Here is a 17,624-nt window from a genome sequence, read left to right as displayed (position 1 = left end):
GCGCGCTGGTGCCGGAGGCTGCGAGCCGGGTCTCCCCGGCGGCCCCACGGTACCAGCCGGACCCTTCCCAGCAGGCGCATCTCCTGCGAAGGGGCCAGCGCCGGGGAGCCAGGTTCCAAACGATCAAAGCCCCTGCGCCGCCCCCCTGCTAGTCACCCTACCCGAGGTCCTCCCAGCCGGTGGCTCTGGCAGGTGTCAGTCCGTCCAGCTCCTCCCAAGGACCGGGGCCCCCTTGGGCAGAAGGTCCTCTCTGGTCAAGCCTAGCGATGGGTCCAAAAGCCCTTCGCTTGTCTGCTGGCCTCTGAGGCTGGAGATTCTGGGGCTGGGAGGGGGGTCACAATACAACCTGAGTGAATGTACCTACTCACCCCCCACTGCTCCCTGGGGTGGGTCTCGGCTTCAGCCTGATCCCTGTCCTCTGATCCTATTCGGTTTTCCATCAAGCCCAGGCCAACTGTCCACATCATGGTCAGCTCATTTCCCAGAGACCGTTACAGCTCTGGGATTTTTGTCTATTAAGCAGGGGTCAGGGCAGAGTTTATGGAATTGTTCTAGAGCCATTAACACAGAGGCCCCATCAACCAGGGTAATTTACCTAATTACCTGCCCCTGTTGTTAGCCCCCAGAGGGCCGTGGTCAATCCCACCCCCTGGAATTACATACAATCCCTGGCCCACAGTGATCCATAAACCAAATTGCCGTATCTGTCACAGGGAGGATATGACTTTTGCTTCTCACACTTGACATTCAAGAAAGCTGGTTAAACTTTAGGAGCCTTGACTCGGATGAGAAGTGAATTCGGGATTTCTCTAGCATTTTGCATGCTGTCTCACTGCACTTCGCAAGGGCTTGAGTCAGATCCTGGCAGCAAAGGGAAATGTGGCAAGTGGTGGTGGATTACTCTGGTGCTTTAACTTCAATGTATGGAGAAATGAAGCACAGCACCTTCTCCCTCCAGGCACTACTGCGGCATTCATGCATGGGCTGAGCTGGGCAAGCCAGTTCCATGGCTGTGCGATTTGTTGCAGAACCGTGCTCCCAAATCTAAGCTTTCATTAACAAAATACAAAGTGTCTGCGTTTGGAAGTCATGCTGGGAAGGAAATTAATGCAGCATTTGCTGACGGCCTGAAAAAAGGAGGTGTGAAATGTTCTTATTCCTCTTAAACGTTAACTCTGAAACTTAAGGATGACAGTGTAAATGTCAACATTATTAACTTTTTCACTGATTTTTTTTTTTTTTGTAAAGAACACACACTCAGGTAGTGAGCTTTCTCCAGCTGGTTACTGGCACAGTTACCCACACAATTTAGGGCTCTTTCCTCCCCCTCGGGGTACAATGGCTCTCTATAAATTAACGGGACCTTGTCTCAATAAAGGAGTCTTTATCACACAGTAAATTTTCTTAAACATGTATTTATTAGCAATTGAGAATACACATGCCAAGCATCTAATGCTGACCACTCCCAATAAAGCAGACTGATGTTTCCCAATGGGCAGTCAGGGTCTGATCTCATCTGGGACTCTGGCTTCCACACAGTCTAGTCATGCAGGGGTTAAAAATCCTAGCAGCTTTGGTCTTGAGTTGTATCCTAGAGTAAAGGTCCAATGTGCTTGTTTCCTGACCTTCATTACATAGTTAACATGAGGGTTTCTCTTATCTATGTCATAACCAATTATTTTACTCCAAGCATAACTCCAAGCATAGCTATGCAAAACACTAACCAATTATTTTCACTATACAAAGATTCACATACCTAAGACCACCTACTCATTAGCTTTTGTTGGTTTCAAAATTAGCAAAATCTTTTCAAGGTCTGCTTATCTATACGCTCATTAGTGGGATAGCCTTGCAACAGCAAACCCTTGTGCTTTTTATTATCAAGAAGAAGCTGCAGACACTCAGGGCTCCCATTCTCATGACTGTGAATATCTATCTATCCCTGTTCGTAATTCTGCAGCTGCTACATTTCTATCTGTCTGCCTACATCAAGGCCGAATTCTCCTGACTCTGGTTTTTGTTTTCAATTTATGGTGGCTAAACGTAGATGGCTGCAGGTTACGCTAAGGTGACTGTGGGTCATGTCAAGTCTGGGCCTCTGGTTACAACTCAGGGAATTACAAGTTCAAACCCACAGGTCTTTCCCCTTCCTTGTTAGATGAATGAAATTTGCAAATGAAGCACAAGTTAAGAGGAACTCAGTAAAGAAGTTAGTTCATTTCTGTACTGTAAGGGGCCTCCAGTAACTGGAATGCCAACAAAGCTCTTGGAGATGGGCTCAGTCCAACAGCTAAAAATGCCCACTCTCTGTGGGGCTGCATGGGACGGGGTTTTAACAGGAGGGGCTCCAGAGCCCATCCTGCCCTCTCTGCAGCCTGGCAAAGGACCCCCCAGCAAAGCTCACCCTTCCGAAAGGAAAAGACTGACAAATTTAAGAGACTCCAACAAAGGAGGGCACAGCCGATAAAAGGATTAGAGGGTATCAGCTAGGAAGAGATTAAGGGGACAGACTCTGTGCAAACAACACAGGGGAGGGGAGAAAGGCCACACCAGCCAGACTGGCGAGGGGAGGGGGCGGTTATTGTAGCTAACAGGCTGTAACTCCAAGGCAGGTGACGTGGCTGGAAGGGGGCACTGGAGTCCCATTACCACAGCTGTTCAAGGCTGCTCTGGGTTTTGATCCTGCTGGCCCTTTCCAGGGTGGGGTGGGGCTGGCTAGGTGACCTGGCCGGCCCATTCTGGCTCTGGGGATTGGAGAGTGACTAGGTCCAGGGGCTCTTCGTGCATTGTATGTACAGCCAGCTGGGAGCCCAAGGGTTTCCTGCCCAGTATTTTAATCCTTAAAGCCTTTTTGATTTATCGAGCTGCAAGAACCCCCCGAGCAGCAGCCGGAATACTGTGGCCAGGCCTGCCCCAGCTGATTGCCGTTGTGTAAGATCTGACCCCCGCATTCCCCACAGCCGGCAAGAGTCCTCCACATGGCAGAGATTTTCACCACGAGGGGGGATGGGGCAGCTGCCACTGCCTGCCTACAGCGGGGCTGGCTCCATGTCTCCAGGCACAGCTTCAGGGTTCGCATCGTGCAGGAACTTCTCTAGCTTTCAGTTCCTACAAAGCGTTGCAGGTTTCTACCACGCAGCAACGCTCCCATCAGCTTGACCAGGAAGAGCGGCTGTGTCGGGGCTGGGATTAGCTGTCACATGCTAGCCAAGCGGGCTGGATGGAGCTGCAGAGCAACGCTGTCGGATCACTGTGTTCCGGCCAGCCAGAGCGAGCCAGGTGGTGTCTCACGCCTGCAGCTGGCTATGGGGTGCATTGGGGCGGAGGCAGGGTGCAGGACACAGATGTCCCCACTCAGGTGGCTCATGAAATTACTGTATTAATCAGGCCTGGTCTACACTAAAAATTAGGTCGACCTACCTACGTCACTCACGGGTGTGAAAAATCCACACCCCGGAGCAGCTTAGTTAAGCCAACCTAATTCCTAGTGTAGACGCCACGATATTGATGGAGGAATTCTCCATTGACCTAGCTACTGCCTCTCGGGGAGGTGGATTAACTACACTGATGGGAGAGCCCCCACCCCCTCCCCATTGGCACAGGTAAGCGTCTACACTGAAATGCTGCAGCTTCAAGTGTGGATGAGCCCTAAGGCTGATGAACTGCTCTTCCCTGGCTGCAGGGGCCTGAAGGAGACCCAGCCCTGCCCCAGAGGGTGTTCCTGGACCCAGCCACTGCTCCTGAGCACAGGTCAGCATCAGAGCAGCAAAGCTCTAAATGACAGTGGCACAGCTGGTATCAGGCACTTCACCGACAGCAATCAATGGGCCGCCTCCTTGGAGCAAGGTCTTGTCCCCATTACACTAGTGGCTTTGATCAGGCAGGTCAAAGCCAGTTGAACAGCAAGCTGGATGCAGACCCAGGAAGAGAACCCAGCAGTCCTCACCCCCTGTTCCCGCATTGCAGCCACTAGATCCCACGGCCTCCCAAAGAATCTCACTGCTGCTCTCCTAAAGGGTCCCTCCACCCCAACAGGGGAGCAGCTGTCCCGAGATGCCGTGCAAAGGGACGAGAACAGAGGCAACGCTAGTAGTTTGGTTTTTTCCAAAAGTCATTTATTGAACGTTTCTTAATGTTATTCAAAAAAGAAAGATTCAAATTTTAGATAAAAAGAAAAAAAAAACGAATGTAAAGGATCCTTGGACATGCTCCAGCACACGGAACGAACAGCCCAGAGGGGCTCACAGCATGATGCTCCCTGACCAAACTGCCCCAGAGCCCCGCTTGGCTCGCCCTTCAGAACCAATGCAGGAGATGTGCACGCACTGCCCCCTGCTGGCGCCAGACCCGCCCTGCATGGGGGACTAGCCAGGCTTCTTGCTGCTCGGCCAGTGTCACTGTGGGAACCAAGGGGCTAACAGAAACCATTTCCCCCTTCCACCTGCCCCACAGCACTGGGGAGTCAGCCGCCTAACTGGCTGAGAAGGATTCTGTGGGCTCCTGGACAGCAGCCTGGGACCCCTCCCGGGAGTGAGGGGTGCATGCCCAGCCCCATCCCCGCTCCCCTCTCCTCCACTCCTGGGAGCAAACGCCCAACTAAAGGGGGAAGAAATGGAATGACCGCGCTGCTGTGTGACCAGGTGGTGGTGACTCAGGGATGGACGGGGGTGGGTGCCGAGAGGCCCAGTGCTCCCAGAAGAGGCTGTTTAAGAAAATAAGCCAAGTGAGCGTGGAGTGATTATTTGGGGCTATACACAGCTGGCGTTAGCCTTAGCAATGAGCAGGCTTGCCTTAGACACCACACACTGATTTGCTGACAGATTTCCCTGGCAAGAGCTCTTAACACAAGCCACACGGGGTTAGTAACTACTGGCTCTGCAGGGCGGGCTCCCCGGCAGCAACCCGCAGGGCAGCCGTGCGCCGTTAGGTCATGCTGGGGGTGACCAAGCCCTGAAGCATGATCATGAGGCGGCGGGCCGGCTTGCTCAGGGTGTTGTGAGATTCCACCTGCAGGAACTGGAAGAGCTTCTGCCGCACCTGGTTCATGACCGATCCCATGTGGTCTCGGGTGATGGGGTCGCTGTGGTCCAGGTGCATCACCGCCTCCTCCAGGTAACTGATGGGAGAAAGGAAAGCCCAGGGTTACGACTCCACTTCAGCCAGGGAATGTGCAGGCACCTCCTGTCTCCCCTGCCCCGGCTCAGGTAGCTAGCTCCTGATTTGTCTCTTAGCAAGGAGTCCGAGGCTGCCCCCGCTTCAGCACACGGGGCAGCTGGCAGACAGCTCCCGGCGTGCCATGTGCAGCCCGGTCGCTTGGACTCACCGGCTAGAACTCTGCCTGGACTGCACTTTGTACCGGGTCTATAAAGCACAAGGGGTTTCTTCAGTGGTGTTTTCACGGCGTGAAGCAGAATGTGAGCTTTATTTGGCACTGGGGCAACATGTGACCTACACAGCTCTCAAGCCCCAAACAGGGAATGAAGGGTGAAAGCAGAAAGAACCTCAGACAGGAAGCAGCACTATCATCAAATCTAAGAGTATGGCAGGAAATCACCTTGACCCAGACAGCAATGGATTGTGTCCTCCCATAGAGCCAACTTAGGACTGTTGTGGGAATCAAAGGCCAGATCTCCCCTTTCGAAGTCCCTCTATCAAGTCCTAGGGGAATTTGCCTTTCCAGGCTTCCAGACATTTCTGTTGCCCTTCTCAAGCTTTTTTATTTCAGAGGCCATGTGCCCTGCTGCTCTGCAACCATGGAATCAGATCCTCTCTGCTCCAGGATCTCTGCTGTCCTAGTAGAGAGCTATGTCTCCTGCCCTCATGGCTGTGAGGGAAACCTTCACACTGCGCAGCCTAAGAGTCAGCTAGTGAGCCAGTTCCCACCCCTGAGAGTCACTGCTTCAGGCTAAGTGGGACATTGACTCTGAATCCTAAAGATGTCAGTATTACATGAAAGTGTTAACGACTTCACTGCGGAGCACTTTAGTAAAAACCCAAAGTCCCAAACTGCTATCTACCAACCCTCCCTCTGATAACTTCCACCAGGCACCATCGGCACATGGAAATTAAAGATCACGGGGCAGCATAAAGTTATATTAACTATCAAATCATCCCAGGTGAACTGCGCTGGCTGTCCTGTTCATTAGTGGATTCAGTTCAACAGACACCTCCACATTTTCATTTCTCTGAACCTCCAGGCTGTCACACTGAAGTGCCCCAGAATCCAGGAGCCCTGCCCCAGAGACTGCCAAACCGTGGCTAAGCCTACTTTCCCGTGGGGTGACCAGAACTGAGCACAGGACTCAGGGGGAGGGCACATCACTGGCTTAGAGCCTCTCATCTTCATATACAGACACTCAGCAAACAGCCCAACTCTGCACTTAGGTACACTGGTGATGGAAGCTAAAGCAAACCCTATAGTTGGGTAGCCGTTATTTTTCAGCCTCTGTGCTCTGAGCAGAGCCTCTCACTGAGCTGTCCACGACGATGCTCTGGTCTTCTCCTGAGCGGAGAAGCCAGTAACATGCCGGAGGAGTTTGAGTTGTTCCTCAGAATGAGCATTGCCTGGTACTTGTCTACAACCAATCTGGAGAGACACGCTGCTATTCCTGTCGCTAGAGGGTGGGGCAGGGCGGCGCTCCGGACTGACACTTACTTCAGTTTCAGTTCGGTGCGGGTGCCCAGATCCGAGGAGAGCTGCTGAATGAGAGACAGGAGGACGGGCTGGGAGAGCGGACATGGGTGCTGTCCAAACACCTGCTGAGGATCCACCGTCTCACAGACATATAGGACCAGGTTCAGATCAGCTGCTGTGAGAGTCTACGAGAAACATATGTATTTAGAGAGGTGGGGTGGAGGGGGACTGAGGAGCACTACAATGGAGGGAGGAGGCCCTGCTGCATACTGGGGCACAGCTGAAGGCAGGCCCTCCTGCCCAGAGATCTCTGCTCACTCAGCACACCAGCTGAAAGGAGTTTGGCTGCACCACACGTGGTAAGGACAGCTGTCTCCACTTAGGAGCCCCAGGACCGGAGCAGCAGATTGAGTCTGCAGGCTTCATCCCAGTGGCGCGGGGAGGTCGCTCAGTGCACTACCTCCACCGTCCATGCATTTAGCCCTTCGCTCCCAGGAACACCATGAGCATGGCCTGCGTTTGTTCAGAGCGCTGGGCAGGGGAAACCAGACCGATGGGGCCTGGCACAGGGTAGGATGGTGCTCAGATCACACGTGGGACCAGGAGAGGAATCTAGACGCTACAGTTCTTTCTGCGCCCCCTGCTGGCTCAGTGGCAGAGTAACAGTGCCCTGCACTTACAGGTGTTGGTATGCTGGGGTCAAGCACATCAGCTACTTTAATACACCACTACAAGGCTTTCTACGTCAAGGGCTTCACAGTTAACCCTTCACCTGCCCCACCCCACTGCTGTCAGAACGGGAAGCACCAGCTCCACAATGCTGCAGTGGCCAGAGCTGCCGACCTTGGGGGAGCCTTAGCAAAGCCCAGCTCCTGAGGAGCTACAGCAGCACGAGGGGCCATCTCCCGCCTGGGCAGAGCCAGGGGACACATCTTGGAGCCTCCGGGAGGATCAGGCCTACATGGCAGCCTGCGTACCTGCTGGAAAGCCTGGTTGAGGCGGCCCTGCTGCAGCAGCTGCAGGACGTGAGTCTGCTGAGACTGGAAGTCCAGGTGAGCAGAGGGGATGGGCGTGCCTGCTGCGGAGCGCATCGCCTGCACAATGCTCGAGGTGACGGCCGCTTGCTGCTCCTTCATGGCCAGGCTCACCTCTCCCTTGATAACCCTCTGCACCTGGGTCAGAATAGAGTCCTGCATGCTAGAAACAGAGGGAGGTGTGAGAACAGGATGGAGCTGCCAGGGATTGCGCTGCTCTCGCGCTGGTCAAGCAGGGCTCCAGCTATCAGCATAGGCGCTTCTCACAGTTTACGTTGGCATGAGCCCCAAGGGTTAACATGAAGGGCTTCGGTGCCCAGGCACAGACACTAAGTACCTGGAATTCGGCAGAGCCCCTGCACAGGCGCCTGGGGCTAGGAATCTGCAGGAGAGGCATTCGCAGGGCCCCATTCTCCCCCATTCCTTAGCGAGCAGATGTTTGAACTTCTGAATGCATCTGGTGCTGGTGACAGGTCGTAGAGATCCCTGCCCAAGCAGTCCCACCACACACAGCTGGGCTAGTTCCCCCACTGACCCATGCACTCTGAAAGGAACACCTGTAAGATGCAGGGGAGCCAAGTCCCCACTCAAGCCCTTGATAAGGGAGAGTTAGTGCCAATGGAGAGGGTGCTCTCTGAGATGTGGACACCTGTCTGCCGGGACACGGGCCCCAGCTCATAATGGGCACAAAGGGCCAAACTCTGGCCAGCTGCAGCCATGTCAGACCAGCGGAGATTCCCTGGAACCCAGCAGAGACTTCCCAGCAGGACAGGAAAATCTTCTCTCTGGGAAGGTACATGCTGTGCTGGCTGGAAACACGCAGGGACGCTGCCCTCCAGGCCTCTCGACAGCGAGAGTCGAGGATCAGCTCGCCCACCTGAAAGTTTGTTTCACTGCTGGGGTTTCCCTAGATGCCAAGGCATGCGTTGCTGCAGAACAGGGGGGAGAGTGAGGGATTCCCCCAGGCTGGCTGAGGACATGGCGCATCAGGGAGATGCTGCAAACAGCAGCGTCAAATCAGAGTCCTTGTGGAAGGGAGTGGCCGTGCCCCACGGTGTGCCCAGGGCTCTGCCCGAGTGGCAGCGTGTGCATGCCAGGGACCAAGCTTCCATTTAGAACGAAGAGGCAGCTGCGTGTTACAGAGTGAGCCACAAGCCAGCGTGGCCCCGTTCTGTGCCTTTGAGAGCAGCAGAGTCGCACAAGCCTGCCGAAGCGCTTGCTGAAAAGCAGAACGTCACATGCTGCGCCCCCAGCAGATTAGAGAGGGCCCCACAGGGCAGCATGCCATGGGCTCTTTGGCCCCCGCCGTCCCTGCCCATTCCTCCTGCATGTCCAATCCAGCGGAAGCCCCAGACCCAGTGCCTGACTTACTTGCCCACAATGACATGCAGCTGGTGCTGCACTTCGGTGTGCACGCTGGTAGCGATGGTGGAGGCCAGCTGGTCTGTGCTGCTCTGGAAGGTGCTGATCAGCTGCCGGAGCTGGCCCAGCATGGAGTCTCGGGCCTCCTGCTCTCGCGCCTTCTTGTTCTTCATGTGAGTCTCAAGCTGCTGGATATCTGCAACAGTCAGACGGTCCCTCAGAGCGCTGCCAATCACCACGCCATCCCCCAGCAGAGCCCTGCTACTGGGGGGGGCTACCAAACCCTGTGTGTGATCAGAGCGTATACGACAGCCCACCGTTGGCAAAGGGGCTCAATACCAATAAGGCCACAGGACAGGCACCGGGGACATTTCCTAGGCTGGAGCCAGGAGAGGGGAGGCCTGCAGAGATCAAAGGGGCTATTTCGTGACGGATTTTGAGGTTCAGAAGATGGTCTGATCAAAGGCAATGGGGATGCAAGCTCTGCAAAGGAGCAGCAGCCTTTGAGAGCTCACAAGGGCAGGGAGGGGCCCTGCTGACCTGGGGAACATGTGGCTAGGCGAATGGCTGGAAAGGTGCAGAACCAACCAGAAAGGCTGGAGTCCAGCAGTGCACGTCAGCTGGGGTCAGAGGAGCACGTTGCCCGACAGCACGCTGGGGAACAAGCTCCAAGGCTTGGCTCACTGGGGGGGGTGTAGACAGGCAGGGACGAGAGTCCCTTATGCAGCACTACACAGTCCCCCCAGCCATCCTGGGGTGCCCAGGGGAGTTCACTTCCTCCAGCAGCATCCCAGGTTGACCACTGACAGACAGGGTCCAGTGTGGAGATGGTCCTACCCTGCAGCTGAGCAAGAGAAATGGCTGGTACAGTGAGGCTATCTTGCCAGCAGAACTAGAGATGCGGCCCAGCAGTCTGCCTACAGGACTGGGAGCCAGGCACACCCCAGATCTAATCTGAGCTTTTAATGTCCTCTCCAAGCTCCCCTCACCCCTTCCTCAGTTTCCCCGTCTGTAGAAGAGGGATTACACTTCCCTTCCTCATGGAGAGGCTGTGAGGAGCAGTAATTCTCCGTAAAGCTCTCTGACGAGGAACCGCACTACATGAGGGCAGATCTCGGTTTCCAACAGGACTCACATTCCTGCGTCCCCTGCTTGAAGGTGTCGTTGATTTGCTGGAACATGGACTGGCAGCTCTTCTCAAACGCTGGCAACACAACGCTCTGGAACGCCTCCTTGTACGCCGACTGGATGGGCCCCTGCAGAGCATCCGCCGCTGCCCTCGCAACGGCATCTGTCAGGTTCTTCCAAGAACACAGGAGACGCCGAGTTTAGCATTTTCCTGCTGCACACCTAGGATGGAGGCACTTCGCCTCCCCCAACCCATCTGCAAGTCCCTGGACAAGCCAGAAGCAGTTAACCTCCCGTCCATTTGCCCTGGGCCATGAGCCCACCAAGCCTAAGTGTTAACACTACGATCTGATGGCTGGGGGACCTGAACGAGTGCGCCCGAAGGAACATCCAGGTTTCCTGGTACTTTAGCTCCATGGGTGGCTCTTCCCCCTTCACCTGCTAGCTCTCGCTGAGGCAGGGAGCTGCAGGGAGCTGGCGAGCAGCTGTGAGAACAGAGTTGAAGGAGCGAAGAAGAGCAAACACAGCAGTGATCTTCCACACACAAAGCAGAGGGAGCCTGGAAACGGCAAACCCACTAACACCGAGGGAGGAAAATTGCTGACCATCTTGGGGCAATGGGAGCGCAAGCACCGAGCGGCATGAACTATGACTCTGGGATTCACTTAGGTCAGCTTAGACCAGCGGTTCTCAACTTCATTGGACTGCAACCCCTTCTGACAACAAAATTACTATATGACCCTGGGGGAGAGGGGGCCAGAGCCTGAGCCCCACTGCCCTGGGTGGGGGGGTGAGGGGGCCGGAGCCTGAGCCCCAGGTCCCAGCAAGTCTAATACTGGCCCTGGCGACCCCAATAAAATGGGGTCCTGACCCACAGTTTGAGAACTGCTGGCTTAGACCAACACAGTCTGAGAGAAACCGGCTGGATAGCCATAAACCAAGGATCATGGCAGTGTGTAAACTTTGGTGGTGCGGTGTGGGGGGTTAATGAATAAAATGGCACTGTGCCAAGTCTTGGGGGACCCCAGGAGGTGGGGTTAGTCCCCAGCTTAACATCTTCATTAGTGATTAGTCTGACGGGGGGATCGCGTGCTTGTCAGACACTCTGGAGGTGGTTGCAAATGCTCGTGAGCAGAGAGGAATTACGTGGATGGGGCTCTGATTCAACACACGGGTAGGAAACAACAGGAGATTCCACTTGGAAAAATACAGTTAAAACCCCACTAGGAAAAACACTCCCAAACACGAGGGACAGAGCAGCTTCCCCTGGCCCTGCGTCACCACTTGCCACCCGGCTAGATCTGAGCGACGGGACGGAGAAATGACAACACAAAGTGCCAAACACCTTTCTCCCACCTGGCTTCCTGTTGCCCTGCTAATGCTGAGAGGCAGCCCTGGTGCTGGAAGGGCCAGCAAACAGGCTGCCCGTCACCTGCCCATGCCAACGGCTCCCACTGGCTTTGGGGCAAAGTGCAGGAGGAGCAGACTTGCCGACCCAGGCTGGCTGCACTGGGGCTGTTCCCGACACTAAGGCACGGCTTCTGGGCCTGAGCCTGTTTCAGCTGCCAGGGGAGGTGAAGGCCCTTTCGGGAATGATCGCTGGCCGTGCATTCAAACACACAGTGCCCTCCTGGACAGGGAAACTAGGCAGAGCAAGGCCTAAGAAGCGGATGAGAGACTGGCGGGAGCTGGTGCCTGGCTCCTCAACAATCCAGACAAGGGGTCTCATCTGCGTACGCTAGCAGCTAAACTGTGTTGAGCCCCCGCTGAGGGGCAGGTAACGTGTCAGCTGTGAGTGGCTCACCCCAGAAGGGGAACACAGGATGGCCAGGTGGTTGTTGGTCTGGGCCTTACCTTTGATTTCACTAGCTTGGTGATGTTTTCCTTCAATGTCCCCTCGACAGCGGTGAGCTTGGCGGCAATCGTATTGCTCAGCTGGCCAGTGACAGGGTCCAGGCTCTTGGAAATGTCTGGGTGTGACAAAGGAAAAGGTGACTCAGGTTCACCCGAGCACTTTGGCTTTTCCCTTGCCGGGCAGTGGGAGGGGGCCATGGCACCCAGGATCACCTCGAGCCTGGTCATCGTCCTCAGGGGTGTGAAAAATCCACCCTCGAGCACTGCAGCTCTGCCAACCTACTGCCTATGTGGCTAGGTCAGGGGTGGGCAAACTTTTTGGCCCGAGGGCCATATCTGGGTATGGAAATTGTATGGCGGTCCATGAATGCTCACAAAATTAGGGGTTGGGGTGTGGGAGGGCTCCAGTTGGAGGTGCAGGCTCTGGGATGGGGCTGGGGATGAGGGGTTGGGGATGCAGGAGGGTGCTCCCGGCTGGGACTGAGGGGTTTGCAGTGGGATCGGGGCTTCGATGGGGGTTGAGGCGTGGGAGGAGGTCAGGGGTGCAGACTCCGGGTGGCGCTTACCTCAAGCAGCTTCCAGAAACAGCAGCATGTCCCCCTCTGGCTCCTACATGGAGGTGCGGCCAAGCGGCTCTGCACCCTGCTCTGTCTGCAGGCGCCGCCCCTGCAGCTCCCATTGGCTGAAATTCCTGGCCAATGGGAGCTGCGGGGGCAGCGTGCAGAGCCCTCTGGCTGCCCCTACGCGTAGGAGCCGGAGAGGGGACACATCCCTGCTTCCGGGAGCTGTGTGGAGTGGGGCAAGACCCTGACCCTGCTCCCGGCTGGAGCACCAGAGCGGGGCAAGCCCCGAACCTGCTTCCCAGCGGTAGCTTGAGGGCTGGATTAAAACGTCTGGAGGGCCGGTTGTGGCCCCCGAACTGTAGTTTGCCCACCACTGGGTAGGTCGATGGACAAATGCTTCTGTAAGCCTAGCTACCGTCGCTTGGGGAGACTGAGTTCCCACAGTGATGGAAAAACCCTCCTCGCTCTACTTTGTGTCTATACTGCGGTGCCATAGCTATGCCACTGAGAGCACCCGCCATGTAGACATGGCTCAAGACCCTTCCAGAGCAGCACATCCCTCCCCCAGGAGCTCCTGCGAGCCCGTCACAGATCCCCGTCTCCGGAGAGGTCTGCGATGCCAGGAGGTTGTCAGGGCTAAGCATGCCACATCCACAGTCCTGCGCCACCTATCGCCGCCCTGCAGCATGCGGCTTCACACCTACCTGCTGGGCCCACGCCGTATAAACTACCCAGCATCAGCACTTACACTGGGGCACTGTCTTCTTCATCTCCTCGCGGATGGTCCTCTCCAGGCGATTGCATGCAGCAGTGGAGAGGGACTGCGACAGCTGCTGGGACAGGTGCTCCTGGAGCTGCCCGTTCCGCTGCTGCCCCTCGGCCAGAGCTCGGTCCAGCCTCCGCTCTGGAGGTCACACGTTAAGGAGCAACAGCCTCCAGGAGATGCCCTCTCCGATCCCGGCACTCCTCTCCTCTGGTGATGGGCACTGACCAGACACAAACTATCTCCTGCACCACCTGCGGCTTCCAGAAGAGCTAGCTTGGGCCTGCGGTAATGGGGGACTCCAGGATACGGCTGCGTTAGCTCTTATAACCCCACCTGCCAGCAAACAGGCCACGGGAGGGATCAAGAGCAGTAACTGGAACCAGGTGCAGTGTAGGCTGGCCACTAGCAAGCACCTGACAAGAACCATCAACCCCGCACCGCAGCATCCCCTGCTATTCGAGTGCTGGGACCCCACACAGCTCTTCCGGTGCCCCCCAACCCCGCACCGCAGCATCCCCTGCTATTCGAGTGCTGGGACCCCACACAGCTCTTCTGGTGCCCCCCAATCCCACACTGCAGCATCCCCCCATCCCAGCCCTGGGACCCCACACAGCTCTTCCGGTGCCCCCCAACCCCGCACTGCAGCAACCCCCCATCCCAGCCCTGGCACCCTTGAGCAGTGACTGCTGAAGTCCAAGGTGATTTTATGCTACAGATATATGGCTGCTGGGACTGACGGGAAACTATGATGTCTCTCCTGCAGCACTACCCACCCCAGAAGGCCGGCCCTGTGGCATGCTGGCCCCAAGAGGGGTTTGCCAGGAAGGATACGCTCTTGTTCTTGCTGAGAATCAATCACTCGTTCCATGTGACCCATGAGGGAGCTCTGCACAGCATCCAGGTGGTCAGTAAGTCTCTGCATTAGTTCCATCTGGTTCTGTCTCAGCTCTGTGAGCTCCCTCTGTTGGCTCCGCAGCAGAGACATCAGCTCATCCTGGCACTCGGCAGTCACCTGTTTGCAGACAAGGCAGCCAAATGATACGCTTTGACTCCACTGGCCACTGCATGTGTACTGAGATCGGAAGTCAGCAGAGAGGTTGAGCCCCTGCTAGGGAAACCCAGGGCCAGTTCACCCACCACTTAATCCCAGGAACAAAGCTCAACACAACCATGATAAGATTCAGGGCCAGTCCCAGGCCTCAAGGAAGCCAAGTTGCACAATTCCCCCCATCTCCAATAGGATCAGGACTTTGGCTTTACAGGAGCACACCGATGAGTCCGCAAAACACACCATGTCCCAGGTTTCTTCCATGACCTAAGAGATGGAGCTGACTGGGAGCGAACCCTGCCCAGACCTTCCCAGGCTGTCTAACTCCAAATCTTTTGCTCCCCAAAGGTCATGTGCAAACCAGAGCCTAGCCCCCTCTCACTGGATCCCTGCAGCTCCCTACAACACTTAGAGGATATAGGTCTCTGCTGTCAGAGAAGCGGAAAGCCCTCTTTAAACAGGGATTTAAACAGCTGGCCTCAGGCACTTACGATGGAGCAATGCATTGTTTGGGGGGTGCACCGCCATTCACAGGGCCAGCACCATGGCACTTCCTCTAGCTCAGGAGGGGAAGTGGCTCTGGCCAGCTCCATGCCTGGAGGAAGGGGAAGTTATTTTGGAGACGTTCTCCGGCCCATATTATCCAGATGGTCAGGCTAGATGATCACATTGGCCCCTTCTGACCTTGGAATCTACGGAGGTGCTTCACCCGCATCAGCTGGAGCCAGACTTTAACCTAGCGGGAAGCCATCTGAAACCCGGTGCCACAGGCAGCAGACCCCACTCGAGAGGCTGGCTGAGCCCTCGGTGTCCCAAGGGCATCCCAATGAGTCCTAAAACGTGGTCCCAGCACGCTACGCTCTCCATTGGACATGGAGGTACAACCAGCAGAGAGGAGGAGCTTGAACAGGTCAGACCTGCTCTCTCCTAATGGGGCTAGGAATGCCTTGTTCTCCCACGGCTGGCGCACTCAAAGTGATTTCTGTTGGTTTCACGCAGGAGCAAATACCAGAGTGTGACTGGGCAGGTTGGATTGGAAAAAGCAGGACCACGTATATGCGAATCAGATGTGGCAAGCTGCAAAGGAAGCCACTGGTCTCACCAAGTCTGGGCACCCCTCTCAGACCATCTGCAAGCCACAGAGCTAAGCAAGTTCTGCAGGGCCTTAGTGAGCAGCAAAGCACAGCTGGCATGCCCTGCCGGCTCACGGAGCACAGGCCCCAAGCTCTGCAACAGACGCTGAGGGAGCTGGGATGGGCTTTCCTTTAAGTCATCAGTGAGCTGGCTAACAAGCAAGCAGGTGATGGCGCGTCGGATTTCCACTGGGACTAACCTGGCGATCACATGATCTTGGGGACTGGGTCACATCCCTGGAATTAAAAGAAGAGTTACCATAACCATGTGAATTGCACCCAGCCCGGGGTCAGAGTCTTTCACCAACACTGACTGAGCTGGGTCTGGGCTTTTGATTCCACCTATAACTTTCACCCCCCACCGTCCGGCATCTGCCCCCCTTCTGTCTTGTTCCACCACCAACACAAGGGCACCAGGAGGGTACAGAGTTCATGTTGGTACAGAATTGTATCAAAGCCAAGAATTACTACCCCTAGTGAGTAAGACTCAAGGGACCCCTACATGGCTCCTCTAGGTGGGCTGGTTTGACACAGGGCACCTACTGGGCCTGGCCCTTTGGCCTGAGGGTCACTGGCTCCCCTGCTGTTCGCACAGCATGAACACAGCCTAGGCTGTTGAGCCTTGACTGAATTTGGGGGCAGAGAAGTCACTCCCCTGATGTTATCTGCCCAAACATCAAGATGGCAGTTTTCTCTCTTTCTTATAGAAAAAGATCAGGTGCACATTTTGAAGTTCTTAAAGAGTGCGTGTAAGGACTGTCTGGAGCCATATATTGCAATATGGACTGAACAAAGAAAACATGGACTGGGTTTGTTAAGCAGGAGAGACCAGTTTGGCTCCTGCAAACCCGTGACTCCGTGTTGATCCAAACCTGGCAAGAGGGAGGCATGCGCTGGCGGCTCACAGCCTGGGTGGCCCGCAAGCACGACAGCAGCAATTCAGTTGTCTGAAAAGGACTGGGACACGGGAGGCAAATGGCATTTCTCAGCAGAGATTCCTTTTCCTGCAACCAACAATCTAAAGCCCCAGCCTGTGGTCTGCAATCATGACATACACAAGGACAGCTCCAAACCAGTCCATGGAGCCGTATGAAAAGCACAGGAGTACAAAGCCATTTGCAGAGGTTGCACTGATTTTCCTGTACACAGGACTTAGCACATTGGACTCTGCTACATGATCACCTTCTCACAGGCTGACCCTTCAGCTGGTCAAGTTTCAGCCAGAGCACATTCATACGGTCAAGTTTCAAACACAGACGCAGCAGACAGGTGCCAGATGTTACTGCATGTGGCCACTGTGGTTGGGCCTAGAAGCCACCCAGATCAGAGCTCTGTCATGCTGGGTGCTGAAAAACGTTTAGCGAATGACCATCCTGAAGGAGCCTTCCCCGAAGTGGGGCAGATTGCTCTGCCATGGGGCAGCACAGGAGTAGAAACGAGGCTGTGTACCCCTCTCATCTCACTGTAATGAGCCTGCCTCCCACAAGTTCTTCTGAAGCCTGTGCTGGCCCTGCAGCCCCCCCTGGAAGGGCAGGACAGAGCCTGCTCCCATGCCCCTCTGTGATGGCCAATGCAGCGCTTTCACCAGGGCTGGCGGGTTACTGCTCACAAAGCTCAGATCCCCGTGCGCAGACAGCAGCAGCTCTAGGGCACCGCTGGCTAGCTTATCTGCTAGTGGGTTTCTCAGATTGCAACCCTGTGCTGCCGATCCCACAGCTGTCTGCCCTGGAAGCCCAGCGTACCCGTCATCTTTCTTGCCCTTCCGTTTGAGCTTGGGGGAAGCCCGAGGGGACACCTTGGCTTTCCAGTCCTTCACAGGCAGCCTCTGTGCAGATGCTTTGGCACTAAACCCGCCTGATGTAGAAGCCAAACTTGCAACTTCATCATCATGGTCACTGCAAAAGAAGACCAGGGAGAGGAGGTTGCTAGCAGTACTGGGGAGAGCCAGCCCGACGGGGCTTCAGCCACCCTGCCCTACAGCCGGCCAGGTCATCAATTCAGAGGAGTCCGCAGGGCCCAGCATGAAGCGCTCCACCTTGACCCAAGGAACCAGGCTGCTCAGATCAAGATGAAGCATGGCATGATGGGACCTGTAGTCTCTG

The 17,624-nt window shown here is 55.6% G+C and overlaps 1 protein-coding gene across 3 annotated transcripts in view; it reads right to left on the bottom strand.

Moving 5' to 3' along the window:
• Positions 1-4,093: 4,093 nt before the first annotated feature.
• The window catches only part of EDC4 (enhancer of mRNA decapping 4), a 59,730-nt gene continuing 46,199 nt past the window's right edge, over positions 4,094-17,624 (bottom strand). For all 3 annotated transcript variants that reach the window (XM_037877881.2, XM_037877882.2, XM_037877880.2), the window contains 10 exons: positions 17,265-17,417; positions 15,723-15,759; positions 14,173-14,353; positions 13,324-13,479; positions 12,013-12,128; positions 10,166-10,331; positions 9,040-9,226; positions 7,612-7,831; positions 6,656-6,819; positions 4,094-5,116 (listed from right to left, as the gene is read on the bottom strand). In XM_037877881.2, the coding sequence (XP_037733809.1) occupies positions 4,924-5,116; positions 6,656-6,819; positions 7,612-7,831; positions 9,040-9,226; positions 10,166-10,331; positions 12,013-12,128; positions 13,324-13,479; positions 14,173-14,353; positions 15,723-15,759; positions 17,265-17,417 (1,573 nt within the window). In that variant the 3' untranslated portion in view covers positions 4,094-4,923. The remainder of the gene's footprint in view (positions 5,117-6,655; positions 6,820-7,611; positions 7,832-9,039; positions 9,227-10,165; positions 10,332-12,012; positions 12,129-13,323; positions 13,480-14,172; positions 14,354-15,722; positions 15,760-17,264; positions 17,418-17,624) is intronic.

This window comes from Chelonia mydas, chromosome 12, assembly GCF_015237465.2.
Source record: "Chelonia mydas isolate rCheMyd1 chromosome 12, rCheMyd1.pri.v2, whole genome shotgun sequence".
NCBI classification, from domain to species: Eukaryota; Metazoa; Chordata; order Testudines; family Cheloniidae; genus Chelonia; species Chelonia mydas.
This window is presented reverse-complemented; position numbering and strand designations above follow the sequence as displayed.